This window comes from Terrapene carolina, unplaced genomic scaffold (genome assembly GCF_002925995.2).
Source record: "Terrapene carolina triunguis isolate 2854851 unplaced genomic scaffold, T_m_triunguis-2.0 Scaffold30, whole genome shotgun sequence".
Classification (NCBI taxonomy): domain Eukaryota; kingdom Metazoa; phylum Chordata; order Testudines; family Emydidae; genus Terrapene; species Terrapene triunguis.
This window is the reverse complement of record NW_020664381.1, coordinates 8,062,664-8,084,210: the sequence shown is the minus strand read 5'-3', so window position 1 is coordinate 8,084,210 and position 21,547 is coordinate 8,062,664. Positions and strand designations below refer to the sequence as shown.

The 21,547-nt window shown below is 44.3% G+C and overlaps 1 protein-coding gene across 1 annotated transcript in view; it reads left to right on the top strand.

Moving 5' to 3' along the window:
• The first annotated feature begins 7,825 nt into the window (after nucleotides 1-7,825).
• Nucleotides 7,826-21,547, top strand: part of LOC113406377 (interleukin-10 receptor subunit beta-like) — a 23,323-nt gene continuing 9,601 nt past the window's right edge. The window contains 4 exon segments of the mRNA XM_026650926.2: nucleotides 7,826-8,420; nucleotides 14,159-14,282; nucleotides 15,655-15,812; nucleotides 19,943-20,109. Of these exon segments, the coding sequence (XP_026506711.2) occupies nucleotides 8,363-8,420; nucleotides 14,159-14,282; nucleotides 15,655-15,812; nucleotides 19,943-20,109 (507 nt within the window). The 5' untranslated portion in view covers nucleotides 7,826-8,362.

Below are 21,547 nucleotides of genomic sequence, written 5' to 3'. Positions count from 1 at the left end.
ATGGGTTCCTCTTTCTGCAAGCAGTGGACAAAGCAGGCGGCTGCCAAACAACGTTATAAACTAGCATGTTCTCTAATTGATCAGCAATGTAACAACGAAACAACGTTCACCGGGATGACGTTAAGTGAGGAGTTACTGTATTAGAAATGAAGAAAGTAGAGAGAAGGGCAACAAAAATGATTTAGGTTATGGAACAGCTTCCATATGAGGAGAGATTAAAAAGACAGACTGTTCAGTTTGGAAAAGAGACAGCTAAGGAGAGGTAGGCTAGAGGTCTATAAAATCACAAATGGCGTGGAGAAAGTGAATAAGGAAGTGTTATTTACCTATTCAGTTAACACTAGGGTGACCAGATATCCCAATTTTATAGGGACAGTCCTGATTTTGGGGGCTTTTTCTTATATAGGCACCTATTACCCCCCACCCCCTGTCCCGATTTCTTACACTTGCTGTCTGGTCACCTAGTTAACACAAGAACCAGGGATCACCCAATGAAATTAATAGGCAGCAGGTTTAAAACAAATGTAAGGAAGTATTTCTTCACACAACGCACAGCAACCTGTGGAACTCATTGCCAGGGGATGTTGTGAAGGCCAAAACTATAACTGGGTTCAAAAAAGAATTAGATAAGCTCATGGAGGATAGGTCCATTAATGGCTGTTAGCCAAGATGGTCAGGGATGCAACCCCATGCTCTGGATGTTCCAAAGCCTCTGGCTGGCAAATACGGGGACTGGATAAGAGGGGATGGATTAATAATTGCCCTGGTCTGTTTATTCCCTATGAAGCACCTAGCATTGGACACTTCGGAAGACAGGATCCTGGGCTAGAAGGACCATTGATCTGACCCAGTATGGCAATTCTTATATTAACTCAATTGATAAGGCCATCTGTTCAATGATGTCTTCAAAGTATGTCTTTACTTACACCTGTACAACCCTACTCCTGTGCAATCCAGTCCATAACTGAGGACAATGAGACTATACAGATGTAACTGAAGGCAGAATTTGGCCTGCAGAATCTTTTATTACTGAAGATGATGCACAAACCAGAAAGAATGCACTGATCCACCTCTGATAAAGGACTGGCATTCCCAACTGACAAATGTATTTTCACTTAAATGAGCATTGATTATGAAAGTATGAATGCAAAATCATCATACTCATGGTGTTGGATCCTTCAGTCTATTCATTGTGGACCGAATCCTGAAATCCATAACTTTTACTTAGCCCCTTGTTCAGGTAAAAACTCCCATTGATTTCCCTGAGAGTTTTGATTAAGAAGGGGCTGAATATGAACTTTGTGATTTGTCCTGTGTTTGTCTATTTCAATTCATGCAATTATTCCATTTGTACACTGATCTCCATGCCTACAGTTACATAATGAATTTTTGTCATCATTTATAATAAAATACCAATAATTACAGTCATAGAGTTTAAGGCCAGAAGGGACCACCAGATCATCTCATCCGACCTCCTGTATATCACAGGCCATCAGCGCCACCAGGCACCCACACACTAAACCCAACAACCAAAATTAGAACAAAGAATTACAACCTGCCACAGGAGACTAGACTATTATGTGCCACGGGCAGAGAATAGGAGGTACCAAGGTGCACCAGTGCCCAAGGCCCTGCAATGGCAGGGAAATGATTAAGTGAGATATAGCTAGATAATCTTGGCAAGTGACCTGCACCCACACGCTGCAGAAGAAAGTAAAAATCCCCCGGGTTCATTGCCAATTTGACTTGGGGGGAAATTCCTTCCTGGCCCCATATATGTTGGGTGATCAGTTAGACCCTGAGCATATGAGTAAGAACCAGACAGCCAAGCACCTGAGAGAGAGAATGGTCAGTGGCACCTCAGAGCCTGGACCCTCCCTATCCAATGTCCCATCTCCAGCCATGGCCACTCCTGATGCTTCAGAGGAAGGAGATTTTAAAAACAAAACAGAATACATTGCGGGGGGAGGGGAGAGGGGGGAATCCTTCCAGACCCCAGCAAGTCCGATCCTCCTCTATACTGACAATGCCTCCCAACTTTGTATCATCAGCACATTTCATTAGCCCTCTGCTGCTTTTTGTGCCAAGGTCATTAATAAAAATATCAAATAAGATTGGTCCCAAGACCCATCCTTGAGCAACTCCACAAGTAACTTCCCCTCAGTCTGATAATTCACGCTTCTGCACAACCCATTGTCTTTTCCCCATTGGCCCATTCCTTTATTCACCTTACAGTTCTTGTACTGATCCCCCATCTTCCCTAATTTAACTAATTACCTATATGCTACCATCTCAAACACTTTCTTGAAGTCCAAGTATATTAGATCTACTGCACTTCCCTTATCTATAAAATCAGTTATTTTCTCAGAGGAAATCAAGTTAGTTTAGTGTGATCTACCTTTGGTAAATCCATGTTACATTACATCCCTTTTACCATTTACCTCCATGAATTTAATTATTTTTTCCTTTATAATTTGTTCTAAAGCCTTGCATACTACTAAGGTCAGACTAACAGGTTTGTAATTACCTGGATCACTTTTTTTCCTTTTTAAAGTATAGGTATGACATAAGCTATTCTCCAGTCATATGGTACTACCCCTGAATAGATAGATTTATTAAAAATCATTGCTATTGAACTAGCAATCTCGTGTGCCAGTTCTTTCAGTATTCTGGGATGGAATGTATCCAATTGTTGGTGTCACTAGGCATAACCCTAGGTAACTCGGGAGGGTGGAAGGCCACAAAGTGTCAATGAAGCCTTCCTGCACTAGGCCTATATGAACCAAACTTCTTCCATGTTTAAACTCTAATCAACCTCAAAAGCCAGGTGCAATTGAAATATGTAAGCAACCAGTTATCTGTGTGCACCCCCCTGCTCACACCGGTATCAAGCGGTAATAATGAGGCCTGCATGTTTCTGGCTGAAGGGAAAATAACAGTTCAAAGGGGAAAAGGACAAGATAACAGTTTAAAGAAGTTACTAACAAGCTAGGCTTATAGCTGCCAAAAATGACTTAACTGCTTAAATGTAATTGTTATTTGCTTAGTAACTGTTACCAGGAAAGGGAGGGGTAGAGGGGGAGGAAGGAAGGGAAAGGGGGGGTAAGGCTTAGCTGCAAAAATGTATTAAAAAAACCTGCTTATAATAGTGTGCTTGATCTGAGACGTGCCTGTCTCCTAGCACCGCTTTGGAATCCCAAATAAACTTTGTTTGCTTCTCCACGCCAGTGTGTTTATTGTCGCGAAGCACACCGGGCAACAAACCCCCTGTTGCTGTCCTCGGGCCTCTGTGCCGGCAACACAATCCCCCTGATTTCAGCCCAGTAAGCTCTTTAAGATTTTCTTCCACCTCAAATGTGGTAATTTCCATTTCTAGACACTCATTTCCATCAGCCATACTGCCTTCATGCACACGGTCCATATAATCATCCTTACTGAAAACCAAGACAAAGTATTCATTTACTTTTTGGGCCATACATGGATTATCTTTAAACTCCTCCTCATCCATGCAGCCTAACAGCCCAACCTCATCTTTCCTTATTCTCTTTTTATATAACTAAAAAAACTCTCATTATTTATTTTAATTTCTTGGGCAAGAGCTAATTCAGCTAGACTTTTAGCAATTCTCACTTTATTTCTACATTTTCTAACCTCCATAATGTAGCTTTCTTTGCTAATCAACCCCTTTTTCCAGTCCCTATAGGCTCTCTGCTTACTCCTAATAATCTTTTTGAAATGGTTATTCATTCAGCTGGGGCTGGAGCCTTTCTCTACATGTTTTTTCCCCTTTCTTGGGATGCAAATTTCAGATAATTTTGTATTGTTGATATGAAGAAATTCCAAGCCTCCTCCACATTTAAGTCCTTTAGCTCTGCAGTCCAGCTCATTTCTTTAACTAGTTCCCTTAATTTCCCCAAATCTGCCCATTTGAAATAAAAAATCATAGTTGATGACCTGGTTTTGATAATCCTCCCATTTAATTTAAACTGAATCAGCTGGTGATGGCTCAACTCAAGGTTATTTCCTATGACCAGCTCTTCTAGGATGTCTGCACTGCTAACAAAAGCCAAGTCTAAAATTGCATCACTTCTTGTTGGTTCAGAAACAATTTGAGGAAGAAAACTGTCATCTATCACATACAGGAATAAGGGGGCCTACCAGTATTAGTAACATTTATTCTGCAATCGATATCCAGGAAGCTAGTCTCCTATTATGACACAATTCCGGGTAGTATTTATTTTTCTAATAATACCAAAGAGATCACTATCCATATCCGAGACTGACCCTGGGGGTCTACAGTAGACCCCTAACATTATCCCAACAGAACCTCTTTTACAATCCTTCCGCAAAGTTATTTTGACTCAAACAGATTCTCTCTTGCCCATAGTATCCCTTTGTATTTCTTTTCAGTTTGCTGCTTCATTGATGTACTACACTACCCCACCACCTTTACTGTTATTCCTATCTCTCCTAAACAGCACATACCCTTCAATACCTGTATTCCAGTCAGGGCCGGCTCCAGGTACCAGCTTGGCAAGCAGGTGCTTGGGGCAGCCACTCCGGAGAGGGGCGGCAGGTCCAGCTATTCGGCGGCAATTCGGTGGGAGGTCCTTCACTCCCAGCGGGAGTGAGGAACCATCCGCCGAATTGCCGCCGCAGATCGCGATCGTGGCTTTTTTTTGGGGGGGGGGGGGCGCTAGGGGCGGCCAAAACCCTGGAGCCGGCCCTGATTCCAGTCATGAGAGCTAATCCACAACGTTTCTGTTATCCCTATATCTGGTTTGACCTATGGCACCAGTAGTTCCAGTTCCTCCATTTTATTGTCCAGACCCTTTGCATCCATGTACAAGCATTTCAGTTGTTTTTCTTGCATCTCACCCAGTTTTCTAGCCAGACTGGATGAAGTCTTTTCAATGGGGCTACATCTACACTACACACCACTGGAGGTGACGTGTAGTGTGCATGTAGTTACATGCCGCATTGAAAGGCATACCCTGTCCACACTGTAGAGCGCAACTACGTGTGTCAGTGAAAGGCTCAGGAAGAGGGAGACAGCGGAGAAAAGCTTCAGCAGCTCCCTGCTGCTGGAGCCTTTCACTGTGGCAAGGAAAGGCTTTAGACGGGAGGAGACGGCAAAGGAAGCTAAGCCTTTCCCCGCTGCCTCGCCCCTTCCAGAGCTTTTCCCCACTGCCAGTCTTTCCCTGTATCAGGGAAAGGCTTCAGCAACAGAGGAGCTGGTGGAACTTTTCCCTGCTGCCTTGCCCCTTCCAGAGCCTTTCCCTGCTGCTGGAGTCTTTTCCTGAGGAGAGAAAAGGCTCCAGCAACAGGACACTACACTACTACAAATAGCAGTGTCCACGGAAGGCATGGTTTGGGTGAGTAGAGAGCCATATAGGGCATGTATTCAGGTATATATCCACACCCTTCAGGCATGACTTTACCCTCCTATGCCATGCCTTACTCTCTACAGTCCTGTTTATACTTGTGCTGGGAGGGGGGCGCTACCCAAGTATGTACTCTACACGCTGCCAAAAGAAGCCTGCAGTGTAGACATACCCTAAGTGTAACACCTACCTGCCTACTATGCCAATCAATATTTGTATTTTGTTTCTCCTTGCTGTCCATACTGTTGCCTAGTGGTGTTCCATTATCTCCTGGTTTATCTTCATTTAGCTGACTTTCTCTCTCCTGTGTACTTACACCAGGCATGGAGATTTCATGAATCTCTCCCAACCTTCCCCCTTTCATAGAATCATAGGGTGAGAAGGGACCACAAGAGTCATGTAGTCTATCCCCCTGCCAAGATGCAGAATTTGTTGTGTCTAAACCAGCCAAGACAGATCAGGCCAAAAGAAATCTGATGAGGTTCAACAAGGACAAGTGCAGAGTCCTGCACTTAGGACAATAGAATCCCATGCACTGCTACAGGCTGGGGACCAACTGGCTAAGCAGCAGCTCTGCAGAAAAGAACCTAGGGATTACAGTGGATGAGAAGCTGGATATGAGTCAGCAGTGTGTCCTTGTTGCCAAGAAGGCTAATGGCATATTGGGCTGCATTAGTAGGAGCACTGCCAGCAGATCGAGGAAAGTGATTATTCCCCTCTATTCGGCAACGGTGAGGCCATATCTGAAGTATTGCGTCCAGTTTTGGGCCCCCCACTACAGAAAGGATGTGGACAAATTGGAGAGAGTCCAGCGGAGGGCAACGAAAATGATCAGGGGGCTGGGGCACATGACTTCCAAGGAGAGGCTGAGGGAACTTGGCTTGTTTAGTCTGCAGAAGAGTGAGGGGGGATTTGATAGCAGCCTTCAACTACCTGAAGGGGGGTTTCAAAGAGGATGGAGCTTGGCTGTTCTCAGTGGTGGCAGACAACAGAACAAGGAGCAATGGTCTCAAGTTGCAGTGGGGGAGGTCTAGGTTGGATATTAGGAAACACTATTTCACTAGGAGGGAGGTGAAGCACTGGAATGGGTTACCTAGGGAGGTGGTGGAATCTCCATCCTTAGAGGTTTTTAAGGCCCAGCCTGACAAAGCCCTGGCTGGGATGATTTAGTTGGTGTTGGTCCTGCTTTGAGCAGGGGGTTGGACTAGATGACCTCCTGAGGTTCCTTCCAACCCTAATCTTCTATGATAGATCCAGCCTCCTTTTGAAAACCTCCAGCTAAGGAGCTTCCACAACTTCCTGATGCAATTGGTTCTATTGTCCTACTGTAAGAATCTCTCCAGCTGACATAGGTTTCACACCTCAGAGTGATGTAGTTATACCAAAGTAAATGTGTAGTGTAGACCTGGCCTGAGAAGACTGAAGTCATGGGACTACTTACATCTAATCAGGCCCTTAATGTCCCTGTACAGTACTTCTGTTCCTCCTCTCTCAAGTGGGGATAATATTTCTCTAGATCGCTGGGGTGCTGTGAAGATGAACTAAAGTTTGCAAGGCACTTAGGTACTGTAGTGATGGGGAGTATCTAGATCAGTAGTTCTCAACCTTTCCAGACTACTGTGCCCCTTTCAGGAGTCTGATTTGTCTTGCATACCCCCAAGTTTCACCTCACTTAACAACTACTTGCTTACAAAATCAGGCATAAAAATACAAAAAAGTGTCACAGCCCACTATTACTGAAACATTGCATATGTTCTCATTTTTACCATATAATTATAAAATAAATCAATTGAAATATAAATATTGTATGTAGTATATAGAGCAGTATAAACAAGTCATTGTCTGTATGAAATTTTAGTTTGTACCAGTTTTGCTAGTGCTTTTTATGTAGCTTGTTGTAAAACTAGGCAAATTATCTAGATGAGTTGATATAGCCTTTGGAAGACCTCTGTGTACCCCAATGGGTACACGTACCTCTGCTTGAGAATCACTGATCTAGATGTATACTGGTGTATGTGCTGAGCACTGTTAACTCTATTGATTTCAATGGCAGCTGAAGATGCTCTGTATCTAAACAGGGTCTGATCCATTGGGAATAGCTACAAATGTATGATTGTTAAGAGACTTTTAATATGTATGTGCAGTAGGTAAGATTGTCATTATAGTAAATATATATAAATATCCCAAAGAGGACAGATGGTCCCAGAAAAAATATACTATATTCATAAAGAGAGTTATATTTCCCCTTTTATTAGCAACCAACGGCTTTTGCCCCAGCATGATTTGTTCCAGGGGTGGGTACATGGAAGAAGGGATCGTTTCTCTTTGATAGTTACAAAGTGGTACAGTAAAAGTTACAAAGCTGCAGTACTAAACAGCGTCTTTTTATTGTAAACTCCCGCCCACCACCTTTGCTACAATACAAGAAGGTAGGACAAGAAATCCACACCAGGAGAACGAGCTCGTGGGTGGAAAACGAGGGGACAGCCAAAAAGATCGATTTACGCCCAGTCGGGGGACTCGAATGATCTCGGCGCTGGGTTTCTCCCTCCCAGGGCCTGGGCGCTCAGTCCGCCCGGAGATGGCGAGGCATTGGTTTGTCCTCCGGCCCCCAGCGGGATACAGGGAGCTGCCACCAAACGCCTCCGCCCCCCGGAGCTTTCGCCTTGCCCCATTGAGCCCCGCTGCTGCTGCTCTGCAAGGCGCAGGGCCCGGCTACTGCGGGGGCGTTTGCGAGCGCAGCGGGCGGCGCGTTTCCTCCTGGCGCGCCGCACAGGGGACGGAGTTCACCTGCAGGAAGGAGAGGAGGGCCGGGCTGGGGACTGTCGCAGAGGGCTCGCCCAGTGCGGAGGCGGGACCAGGTGCCGGGCTGGGAAAGTACTGCGGGGCGGCGAGCTGGGGGTCTCCGCTGGGCAGCAGCCAGACGGGCGCCCCTGCCGCACCCCGCGGGCAGCCAGAGGGACCCCGAGCCCCTGGCCATGGCCCGGCGTTTCCTGGCGCTGGTGGCCGGCTGCCTTCTCTGGTCGAGTCACTCGGGTGAGTGCCGGGGCCGCTCCTGCCGGGTGGCGGTAGGGGGTCGCTTGGCTACTTCCCCGCGGGTCCGAGGCCACGTGTACCACAGCGGGGCTCCGACACTTTCCCCGCCAGCGCCCCTTTCCCAAGGGAGCCCCCAGTGCGCAGGCGACGGCGCCTCCCCCCAGTGGCTCGGCCGGGGAACTAGCCGTGGCGCAGGAGCCCTGGGCGCACGTAGAGCAGAGCCGGGCCCTCCCCCAGAGAGCTTCTAGCCCCAGCGTGGGGCCAAGGGGAAGGCGGGCTGCAGAGCCCCAGGGCAGGCTGAGAGGGGCTTGGCTCCCAGGCGGGGCTGTGTGCCAGCAGCCAAACCCTTGTCACCTGGTCTGTAGGCAGCCCCACAAAGAGAGTTGGGAGGAGGGGGTTGAGGGAAGATAATTAGGTCGTTTTAGATCCCGGGGAGAACTTGGTGCAATCCTGCCCCCTCCCCTCTTTCCCCCCGACCTGGATGACAAAACTCCCATCTACTTCAAGGGGGCTAGGATTTTGCCCTTAAATTTGGATGTTTGGCCAACACCATCTCAGGCTTTCCCCTCTACACAGCCCTAGGACAAGCCTGGCTTTCTGGCCTGGTTGCAGGCTCAAACCACTTGAGGCAGGCATGTTTTCTTCCCGGCCCCATAGCTCCCAACAAAGGACATTGTGCTGAAACACATCCATGGCACAGGGCAGAGACAGATGTCCAGAATTTGCCTCCTGGCACTATGGGAGTTGAGAGAGGTTGGTTGGGTAGTTCTCCAAGGGGACTGATTATAGAACCATAGAAGTGTAGGACTGGAAGGGACCTCAACAGGTCATCTAGTCCAGTCCCCTGCACTTGAGGCTAAGTAATAACTAGACCAGGGGTCGGCAGCCTTTCAGAAGTGGTGTACTGAGTCTTCATTTAGTCACTCTAATTTAACGTTTCGCGTGCCGGTAATACATTTTAACATTTTTTAGAAGGTCTCTCTCTATAAGTCTATATTATATAACTAAACTACTGTTGTATGTAAAGTAAACAAGGTTTTCAAAATGTTTAAGAAGCTTCATTTAAAATTAAATTAAAATGCTGATCTTACGCCGCCGGCCTGCTCAGCCCCCTGTCGGCCCGGGGTTCCGTTCACCTATGCCGGCAGCGGGCTGAACGGGGCCTGTGGCCAGGACCCCGGCTGGCAAGGAGCTGGCAGCGGGCTGAGCGGGGCCGGCGGCCGGGACCCCAGCTAGCAAGGGGCCGGCGGCCAGGACCCCAGACCGGCTGCGGCGTGCCATTAAAAATCGGCTCGCGTGCCGTCTTTGGCACGCATGCCATAGGTTGCCAACCCCTGAACTAGACCATTCCTGACAGGTGTTTGTCTAACCTGCTCTAATGATTCCACAACCTCCCTAGGCAATTTATTCCAGGGCTTAACCACCCTGACAGGAAGTTTTTCCTAATGTCCAACTTAAACTGCCCTTGCTGCAATTTAAGCCCATTGCTGCTTCTCCTGTCCTCAGAGGGTAAGAAGAACAGTTTTTCACTCTCCTCCCAGGAGTGGCGGAAGCTCCCTAAAAGTAGGGGGCCACCAGTGCCCGAACCATGGCTCCGCCCCCACACCACCTCATCCTCCTAAGAACCTGCCCTCTACTCGCTCCTATCCACCTCTCTTTCCCTCCCCCCACAATGTTCGTCCTTATGGCCAGTAAAAAGGGGGAGGGCATAGCCTCCCACTTTTAAAAGTGATGGGGCCATGGGCCCCTGGCCTGCCTCTTCTTTGTAACAACCTTTTATGTATTTGAAAACTGTTATCAGGTCCCCCCTCAGTCTTTTCTTTTCCAGACTAAACCCAGTTTTTTTCAATGTTTCTTCATAGGTCATGTTTTCTAGACTTTTAATCATTTGTGTTGCTCTCCTCCGGACTTTCTCCAATTTGTCCACTTTCCTGAAATGTGGCGCCCAGAACTGGACCCATTACTCCAGCTGAGGCCTTATCAGCACTCAATAGAGTGGAAGAATTACTTATCATGCCTTGCTTACTCCTGCCATACCCCCGGCCCTCTGCTCAGTGCTACCAATTGAAAAAAGCAGGCAATGCTCAGAAAAAAAAAATCATGCCTATGTTGTATGCATCCGCTATTGCAGCAGGATCAGGAGTTGACTGATTCTTGCAAATAAGTGTAAAGTTGTTTTCATTCCTGACCTCCCCAGTACTCGGCTGAATTGCTTGATTCTCAGGACTTCCCAAAGGCCCAGATCTGAGAAATCCCTACCTTTAAAACCCTTGTGCTGGGGCCACTTGGCCAATTCAGAACCTTTTCATTTTCAAAATATCAGTCTAGTGTACATTTACTCTAGAGTTTAAATATTGCTGCACTCTAATATCTTGTTTACAAGATGTATGATTAGGGAAAGAGAATGGTCTTTGGCTGATCTTTGGTATTAATTAAATATTAAGAGTCAGATTTTCCTCTCGGTTGCATGGGTATAATTCTATTGAAATCAAAAGACTATAAACAAGGAGAATTTGACCCTCCAGATCAGGGGTGGGCAAACTTTCTGGCCTGAGGGACACATCTGGGTATGGAAATTGTATGGCGGGCCATGAATGCTCACAAAATTGGGGGTTGGGTTGTGGGAGGGGGTGAGGGCTCCGGCTGGAGGTGTGGGCTCTGGGGTGGTGCCAGGGATGAGGGGTTTGCAGTGTAGGAGGGGGCTGGGTTTGGAGCAGAGGGGTTTAGAATATGGGAAGGGACAGTGGGTTGGGGTGTGGGAGGGGCTCTGGGCTGGGGGTGTAGGTTCCAGGGTGAGGCCAGAAGTGAGGGGTTAAGGGTGCGGGGGAGGGGACTCCAGGCTGGGGTTGAGAGGTTAGGAGTGCAGGAGAGGGCTCCGGGCAGGGCTTACCTTAAGCAGCTCCCGGAAGCAGCGGCACGTCTCCCCTCTAGCTCCTATGTGGAGGTGTGGCCAGGCGGCTCTGTGTGCTGCCCCATCCGCAGGCACCACTCCTGAAGCTCCCATTGGCTGCAGTGCCAGCGCTTGGGGTGGGGGCAGCGTGCGGAGCCCCCTGGCTGCCCCTACGCATAGGAGCCGGAGTGGGGACATGCCGCTGCTTCTGGGAGTTGCGCGAAGCCACAGCACGCACAGAGTGAGACAAACTCCTGACCCCGCTCCCTAGCAGGAGCTCAAGGGCCATATTTAAAGGTCTGATGGGCTGGACGTGGCTCACAGGCTGTTGTTTGCCCACCCCTACAGATCTAAGTGCATCAATCAGCCAAAGACCATATGTTTTGTGTAGGGGGAATATGTCTGTATAACTGAAACACCCAAGATTCCATGCAGCAGCTGAAGAAAATAGCAGTGAGGAGAAAGTACTGAAGCTGATATTTATATTTTAAATGAAATTTGAACAATAAATATTTTAAAACAATATTTATACTATGGCCAGATAGATCTACCGCAATTTACAACAGCTGAAATTCTGGCCCTGCGCTTATAGCAAAAGACTATCGTATAAAGTCTTAAAAGTGATCTGAAAAGGAATTTCTTTTTAAATGGATATGAGCCTGAAACTTTGGGGATAGTTTGGGAGGACCATTTTATTTTACAAATAAAATTAAGTGTTATCAATTTGTTTCCTATTTGTTTTTACATTGCAAATAACAAGCTTGTCAAGTTTTTCCTTTTATGGTTTTGCTGGAGGACATTTGTGAAGATGCTTATTATGAGCTCTCCCATCTTAGTTGAAGGTGTGGGGTGATGAAATTTTAACGAAGGGCTCATTGGGTAGTGGAGTCAAATAGATGATAAAAATTAAAACTTCAAATAATCTAAAATCCCTGCTCTTCTGAATTGCAGAGAGCTGAGGCTCTTGCCTCCTTTGATGTTGTTTTTTAATTAGTTCACCAGTCAGACAGACCAGATCTGATTTTTAGGAGAGGTGGGGAAAGCACCAAGCAGAACTTTTTTTAAACAAAAATCTTACACACCTCTTTATACATCATAAAGAAATGAAAAGGGGCACAAATCCACTTCCCTTTCCAGGTCACTTTTATTTATGTTGTGTTGAAATTGTGAGTGTGGAGAGTTGTGTAGCCCCTTTGGAGAAAATGAGATACAATGGAAGCTGCTTGAGCCAGCCAGAAGGCTGCTTTGCCAAAACAATGTTACCTCATGTTGTCTGCAACCGATTATTTTCTGCACTAGGAAATTGGACATTCCTTTCCAGTTTTTCAGCAATGGTGTAGAGCTCTGAAAATGAAATAGGGTGAAAAACAATTGTCTATACTGGACCTTATGCCCTTTGGAAGCACTGGTGCAGCTGCACCATTGCTGAAAAATTAGTAACCAATGTCCTAGTTCAACAAGGCCCTAGTGTAGATGGCCCCATAGGGGACTAGATGTGACTTCATTTGGAGCCAGTCAGTGGCACTCTTGAGTTGGCCACAGAGGATGTTGTAGAGTGTATGGGAGTCCATACCTTCCTATTTCCAGTGGTTGAGCATAACACCTCTACAGCACTGCTAACCTGGGACAGAGAGACAGAGTTTTGAACTTGGTCCATTTACAGTAGCTTCATCTTGGTCTACATTGAAAAGTTATGTTGGCATAGCTACATTGTTCAGGGGTGTGAAAATCCACACCCCTGACCAACATAGCTAACAACCCCCCCAGTATAGACACAATTACGTCAATGGAAGACTGCTTCCATGAACACAGCTAACGTCTTCCAAGGAGGTGGTGTTCCTACACTGACAGAAAAACTCCTTCTGTTGGTGTGGACTGCATCTGCAATATGGGTCTACGCCAGTATAGCAATGCCAGTATAGTCTCTATAGCATAAACATATCCTCAGTACACCTCTACCTCGATAGAACGCTGTCCTCAGGAGCCAAAAAATCTTACCGTGTTATAGGTGAAACTGCGTTATATCAAACTTGCTTTGATCCACCGGAGTGCGCAGCCCCGCCCCCCCCGGAGCACTGCTTTACCGCATTATATCTGAATTCGTGTTATATCGGGTCACGTTATATCGGGGTAGAGGTGTATGTAGCAGATCAGGAAACATCTTGATGGCCATAGATGAAATCCTGTTGTCACTGATGTCAATGGGACTTCTTCCCATTGACTTTAATTAGGCCAGGATTTCACCTTACAAGCTTATTTGACAAGGAGGAAAGTGAAATGCCAGAATTTCTTTAAATCAAAAATTCTAGATCCAAATTATGTACATAAGTGACATTCTCTTCAATTTAATGGACATTCTGACTGAAATTTTATGGGTACAGGAAGAGATCACATTTGAGGAAGTAAACTCTGTACTTGAAATGAAGTTCCTGTGTTAAGATTTAGTTTCTGTCTTGTGCAGGTGCATGGAGTGTACTTCTCACACATTAGTTTCATGCATCTTTACATCTAAAATATGCACATAAAATTGCTAATTAGTTTTTTTTTTTCTTCTTAAAGAGCATACACATTATTTGGTTTCTCTCTTGTGGCTTAAAATGAAATCGGCTCTGAAGCACAACAGTAAGAGCCGTGCTTTGTAGCTGGCTTGGCTGGTATAATTTCTGACTCATCTGTAAAGAATCAAAATGATGATCATAACTCAGTAGTCACGGAAACTACTAGTTAGCAGTACAGTATGTGTATATTCCAGCAATACTTCTGGTCTCTTTTCCAGTTTTCAAAAAGGGTTATTTGTTACTTTAGTCATTGGAAGAACATATATTACAGTGGTTTGTTTGTTTTTCAGCATTTGGAATAGTGCCGGAACCAAAAAATGTAACAATTAATTCAGTTAACTTGAAAAGCACTCTACAGTGGGATCCACCTACTTTTCACAAAGAAAATATTACTTATACAGTCGAGTATATAAGGTAGGTCTAGGAGCGTTGTGTATTTACCTTTGCAAGATGTCTTAGATAAACTTAGTTTATAGTATTGTGTTCTTGTGACTTTTTTTTTCCAGATGTGGACTGTCCCTTTCTTTTGGCTTATGCACATAAGACCTTCTCCTGAGCTAGATACCTATTAAAGGGCATGCTTTATAGTTTTTAATATTCATTAGTTTGTCACATATTCATCTGGAGTGGGAAACACAGTGTAATCTTAACTGTAATCAGTCAGCTACATGTACATTTACATTCTCTGTCATAGGAAACTACTACTTCAACAGGCTTAGTACTAATGCATTCTCCCACGTTTTCCATTTTCTAATGCAGGCAACAGGTTCCACTTTTTCCCCAGAGCAATCTGTTTGTCAGGGCCCTCTACAGACATGGCTAGTGAAGTGCAGCAAGAATGTTCCCCTGTCTGCTGCCTCTGTGCTCAAAAGCAGAGGTTCTCAGCAGCTTACTCTGAGGCCTCATTTTGTCAGGAATTTTCCCCATTTTTTCCCTCCAGATTGGTCTTTGTCTGGGAGGGGAAGGATTTTGTGGGGAGCACTCTAAGGAAGGCTTGAGAACTCCCCCAGTCTAGTATTAGATCCCTGGCTGCTTCAGTAGCTGAACAAAGCCCAGACATCAAATTACTCCGATGAGTCAAAAGGTTCATTTCTTGGCAAAGAAAGAGTAGGACCTTAGGGAGGAGGAATGGCAGACAGTCAGGTGCCTGCTGAGAAAGGGCCTCTAAAATGATGTAGAACATAAAGTAAGCGTGTCTGCTATGTCAGTCAGTGGGGGGAAGGTACGAGGGATGTGTGGGACTCCCAAACTGCCAGGCTAGCAAGCTCCTATTCCAGGGTGGGCTCTAAGTACAAAACAGACGTAACATTCCACATATTAACTAGTACCCATTCAAGACCTGGGCATATAATGAAAGATTAGGATAGTGTAAGGCCTATCCAAAGAACCATTTGTAGAAAGGTAAGAATTAAACTGAAAATTCAGGCATAGTTGAACTTGGCTGTGGTATCAGGCATTTTCTGTCTGCTCAATCAGGATTTGCAGGTGCCAAGTCAGAGCAACAGTGTGCTTTTTGCTGAATGGTCACCTTAATCTCTACCTTTATCATAAAGTAATAATAGACTATCCTAATAGATGTTACGAGTGTCTAATACCTATATATAAGTATGTGTGATAGATATATGAATGTTCTTATTTTTTTCAGCTAATGAGTTTTGCCTGAGTGGTAATTAGCAATGTTAATACATGGTGAGTGAGTACTGCCACTTACCTGCTTCACTGAAATGAAGGATATTTTCTGTTCCTAATATATGACTCAGATGCAATTCTTTTGCCTCCCATACAGTAGTATTTTTAACAGGAATGTGTGTGTGAACATTGTCATCACGGAGTGTGACTTCTCTTCTCTGCCTGTATATGGAAACTACACCTTGCGAGTCAGGGCTGAATCAGAAAACGAAAAGTCAGACTGGGTGAACATCATCTTTAAGCCAATCGATGACAGTAAGGCTTCCCCTACACGGGAAACTTTTGACCACTAATAGCGAACTGTTAATTAAATAAAATTGCAAATTAATCTGAATAAGTAGCGATATTAAAATACAGATTGTTTTAAATGTACAAATTATTTTAAGTAAAGTATGAAATATCCAAGTCCTATTTGGTATACTTTTGGGGAAGAGAAGAGTTGCTCTCAGAAATACTCCTGGGGGAAATCTGCTCCAAAAAAATTAAACATTCTGCTTACAATATTTTCAAATTCTGCAAAATTCTGCATATTTTATTTGTCAGAATAACAGAAGTTTCAATTATTTTTGGTCATTTATTTCAAAATACCTGTCAGCAAGTATATCTGTAACAATATAGACAACAAAAAAGATTCAGGAAATGTTTTTTGGCAAATAGATTCCTTACTAGGCATATTAATACAGAACTCTGAGTAATAATTCATTTAAACTACAATACAGAAATGTATTTCCTGCACTCCTCAGTAGCAGTGCAAAGGCTTGGGGGAGTCAGAGGTAATGGAGGAGCTGAGGGAGAGGGAAGTAATTGCTGGGAAGGAGCCTGGGTGTGAACTTGGAGGGCTGTTGGGTATGGGTGGGAAAAGTATGGAACAGATTTTTGGGGGGGGCAGGGAGGGATTGTTAGGGAGCTTCCCCCGTGCAGACCCTGGCTGATCCCTAGCCTCTCCCATTCAGTCAGGCACATCTGCCCCTGTCCCCATGTTTCCCTGCACCCCCATGTGTCGTCGTACCCCCTGTCCATGTGTCCCTCCACCCCCACTTGGACACCCACTCCTCCCATCCTCATGTGGCTCTGCACCCCTCTCCCTGTCACCATGTGTCTCTGTTCCCCCACCCAGCCACCCTCCTGTCCCTATGTGGCCCTGCACCTCCCTTCCCCCTGTGGCCCTGCGCCTCCACTCCCATTCAGTCCCTGCCCCAGTCTGTCTTCCCCCACTAGCTCTTACCAGTCCCTATCTGACCCCCCCAACAGCCCCATGCTGTCTGTCTCCCCATATCTCCTGTCCTGGCCTGACAGGCGCTGTGAAGAAGGCAGGCTCTTTCTCTTCCCTAACTGGCTGGAAGCTGCTGCTTTGTTCTGTTGCCACAGCGCCCTCTGGTAGGCAAAAGGCAGAAGTGCAGCAACTTTCTGGCAGAAGCCTTTTTCTGTGCAAAAAAAATTAAAAATATGCATGGCTCATTAATTATGCGCACATGAAGTGATGCAGAATTCCCCCAGGAGTACAGAAAATGTAGTAAGATCAAAAGTATATGTAGGTCATCACTGACTCTCTTCTTCCATTCTGAGACATCTTTTGAGGGATTTGAACACATATATATTTTTCCCCCTAAAAAAATATTGCATACAAATTTTTAGAGCAAGAGTGCTTTACATCCAAGGATTCTAACTTCCTACATATTTAAATCAGTTCAGCTACTTTCTTGTCACTAAGCGGGGGGGGGGAATTAACCCTCCTCCTCCCCTCCCCCCCCATCCTATATTTGGATATGTTCAACGGGGGAAACGTTTACTCTTCAATAAAAAAAAAATCATTTTGAAGGTACCATGTTTGATGTTTGCTGTCTTGTGTGAAAGGTGGTGGAACTTGGCACTGCAACACTTTCTTATAGCAGAGATCTTGGGCAGCATGCTGTTGTCTGAGTTTGTGGGGAGCAGGATCTTTGTCAATGCATTCTCAAAATTATTTCATCCATTAGCAAGCACAATTTTGTCTACTACCCAAAACTTCCATTTCTCCACTGCACAGATGTCAATGGGAAGCTATGCAAGAGGCCTCTTTGGTTTCTCTACCTCTAGAAACAATTCTTAGTTTTCTCTTCTTCTCTGGCTTGGCTTGGATTTACTTAAAGCTTAACCTTTCTAGTCCTTGGTTTTCAGAGTTTAAGTTTCCAGTCTCATTTTCTCAATGCAATTGTTGTTTATATCAGGACAGTGTTTATGACATAATTTTTCCATATTAAATTCCAAATTCATAAGATGTTGTGGCCATTGCTCTTTGATCTCTTCACTTGGACATCTCTCTGTAAACTCACTCCCATATCCATGCACTAATTCTTGAAGGACTTTTTTAAAAAGACTTCAAAGCACTGATGAGTTTAAAGTATTCATTGAGAAAAATCCCTCACAGCAGGACAAAAGACATATTACCAGTTACTCTATAGGAAATCTGAAAATGGTTACAAGGGGAAGGTTAGTTGCATACATTAGTGCAAATATAATACTTAAGGAAGAAAAAGAAATTTGGAAAATGAGAGCACGTTTTTGGGATTTGTCTTTTTTCAAAAGCTTAACTTGGAGAGAATTAAAACTGGCCGAACAGAAAAGCTGTACTACAACATAGAAAATTGAAGTATTTAACAAATACTATGAGAGTTAGGGTAAAGCCAAAAGAAACAGTAGTACTTTGCATGAACCCCCATATCAGAAAACAAAATCATTAACAAGTCAGAGTTTTATAAAGAATTGCATTGAAAACAGGATTTTGATTCACATTTCAAGGAAAGAGTTAACTTCTAAGCAACACTGACCTTCAAAAGCCAATTTATAATTGGACTAAAGAGTCTATGTATAAAACTAATTGAGGGAGAAGACCTGGCAGCACTGGTGAAATCTGCAATGTAGATAGGACTCTTAATCACTGTGTCATTTTTACCACAGTATTGTTTAATCCTGCTCAGAGCACCTAGCCAGGTGTATCATATGTGTATCTTACAGTTTCCACCAGCATTACCACCAACAGAGTTGTCGTTGTTGGGAAATTACCTAATGTGTAGGTGCAGCCTAGGAACATCAGAGTCACCAATGGGGAAATTTTTCCATAACTTTAAGCCAGTTTAAAACCAGTTGGAACTACCGTGTAACCAAGGCTGCCACAGCCAGAACTGTTTTTATAACTAGTTTGAATTTCTGGAAAAATGCAAAGCCTTGTCTACATTGAGCTATTTCTTAAAATCTCCCACTGATGCTCTAGCCCTGGTGTAACTTCACTACTGGTAGCAATGGTTGGAGTGCTAGTGTAAACTGACCATCGGCATTTTTACAACCTGAGTACAGGTTTAAATGAGAAGCACCCATCCAGTGGTACAGGTGGAACACTGGGAGAGTTTATGAAAGAGTTCATTGTAGACACAACCTAACTTAGGACTAAAGTACTCACTAAACTAAGTTATTTAGTGGAACAAAAATACAGTAAAAGGAGGCAGTTTCAAAATATAGAAATGTATCCTTTGATGTAAAAAAGAATTAATAATAAATTCAGAAGCAATTCAAGAGTTGCAGTTCCTCAAATGAGTTGCACTGCAGAGAGCAATAAAAACACTTCACCAGAAAGTTTCCTCAGCGAAGTCCGACATCTCTGAGCTGCAGCTCAGTGGGGAAATGCAGGCAATAAGATGCCCTGGGAGTGGGTTCCTTAGTGTTCTTACTTCTTCCACTAGTGAAAGCAGCTGGCGGGACAGAACTGAGGGTGGCTTAGGCTACGTCTTCACTACGGGGGGGGGGTCAATTTAAGATACGCAAATTCAGCTACGCGAATAGCGTAGCTGAATTCAACGTATCACAGCCGACTTACCCCGCTGTAAGGACGGTGGCAAAATCGACCTCCGCGGCTTCCCGTCGACGGCGCTTACTCCCACCTCCGCTGGTGGAGTAAGAGCGTCGATTCGGGGATCGATTGTCGCGTCCCAACGAGACGCAATAATTCGATCCCCAAGAGGTCGATTTCTACCCGCCGATTCAGGCAGGTAGTGTAGACCTATAGTGAGTGGAGGAGGCACAGACAGCAAAAGTGTCTTCTATTTAAATGAGACAAGTGGGTGAGGTAATATCTTTTCTTGGACCAACTTCTGTGGTTGGGACCAACACAGCTACTATTATACTGTATACAGCAATGGAAGATAGTCTATTTAAGTGTAAAGACAAATTCACTTTATGACACATCTGTGAATGAAGAGTTTATTTATCCTTGATTCTTTGAGGTGAAAGAGTTTTCTTCAAGTAAATAAGATGATGATAGTGATTAGGTGTAGTGCTGTATGCCATATAAAAATATCACTCTGAGAGATTGTATTTTTGTGATTTTTTTTTTCTCCTCTCTTCTCATTTAGCAATCATTGGACCACCTGATGTAAAAGTGAAATCTGAATCCGGATCTTTGCATATAGATTTCACAGGCCCTGTCGCTGTACAAGAGTCGCATGTGTGGCCTTTAAATAAATATTATGGCTCTTGGGTTTACAGGGTGCTATACTGGAAAAAAGGTCATAGTGAAGAGGTAACTTTTGCTCAACTGACTATTGCGTAACTCTGCTTTACAGCTGCAGCTTTGAACAGGCATTTCTAGGTATAATATGATATTGATAATGTTCTGAGACATAACATTGCTGAAGCAAAACCAAGATCTCTGAAAGTTAGTGATATCAGCAACTTATAATTGTCACAACCTGCATTCAGTAGCAAACTGGCAGAGGGAATGAGTAACCACCTACTAAATAGGCATAAATTATCCTTCCATAGTTAGAAATAGTTATTAACTTATGAGGGTTTATTCCCTTTGTGCATCAATGTTTTTATGTTTTCAGTGGTATATACTGCAGTCCTCACAACAGTACCCATGCACACTGCACAAAAAAACAAATGTAACTTAGAAGTGTCTACATAGGTAATATCTAGGGATATGATGAATAGCTGCTCCGCAACCAAATCATATGTGATTCAAGCAGTTTTGCTAGAATGATCTATTGTACAATACTGGCTTGAAAAAAGACTGGATTTTGGATGCTTAACATGGCTGCTGCCATAGGGTCAGTCTCTCTCCTGCTACCATCTTCCCTGTCATCAGACATAATCTATTTACTCTTTCACTTCCATTATGGTCACCCTCCGCTAAGCCAGAGAGACATTCTGTCCCAGAGGTGGGCATGTTCCACAGCCCCACAGATTCCACCACACTGTATGCATGGAAAAAATGTTATAAATAATAGGTTAATTATAGTGTCATAGAATGTTGCTTTTGATCCAAGAAAGACAGAAATTTCTATCAATATCAATGGGAATATACTAGATCTCTGTACAACACAGGAAATTTTTATACATGAAGACTTTGGTGCAGCTATTATTCTGATTCATATTCGGTATCCTTCACAATTCCCAGTCTAGTACTTAATATGCAGTTCCAGAAATAAAGGAATCTTCTCATCCCTAACACCTTATTAGCCCCAGCTCACGAATAATGGAGGAAGAGGGGGAAAAGAGAGTGTTATTCTGTAGAGAAAGTCAGTGAGTCCATACCTGGTCAAGCAACCTTCGGCAAACTGCCAAAGGAAGCAAGTTACCCAAAAGAGATTTCACGAAGAATACTCTGATTCCAGTACTCGAGTGCAAACCTGGGAGATTCCCTCAGTGATTAAAGAGGCTTCCAAGAAGTGCCAGACAATGAGATTTCATTAGATTTTTTTTTTTTAATTTAGTACTTGGATAGTTTGTTCAAGTATATTTATTCCCTCACAGCAGCCAAGTCTCCTAAGACCCACCTACAAAAAAAATGTGTCCTAGTTTACTGTAAGCCACATCTAGAAGTAACAGCACTTTTAGCTGATGTCACCTAGTGTGACGTTGCATAGGGAGTGAGGCAATCTCTTTTGGTATCACCTCCTTAACCAGGGCCGGCTCTGGCTTTTTGGCCGCCCCAAGCAAAAAAAAAAAAAAAAACC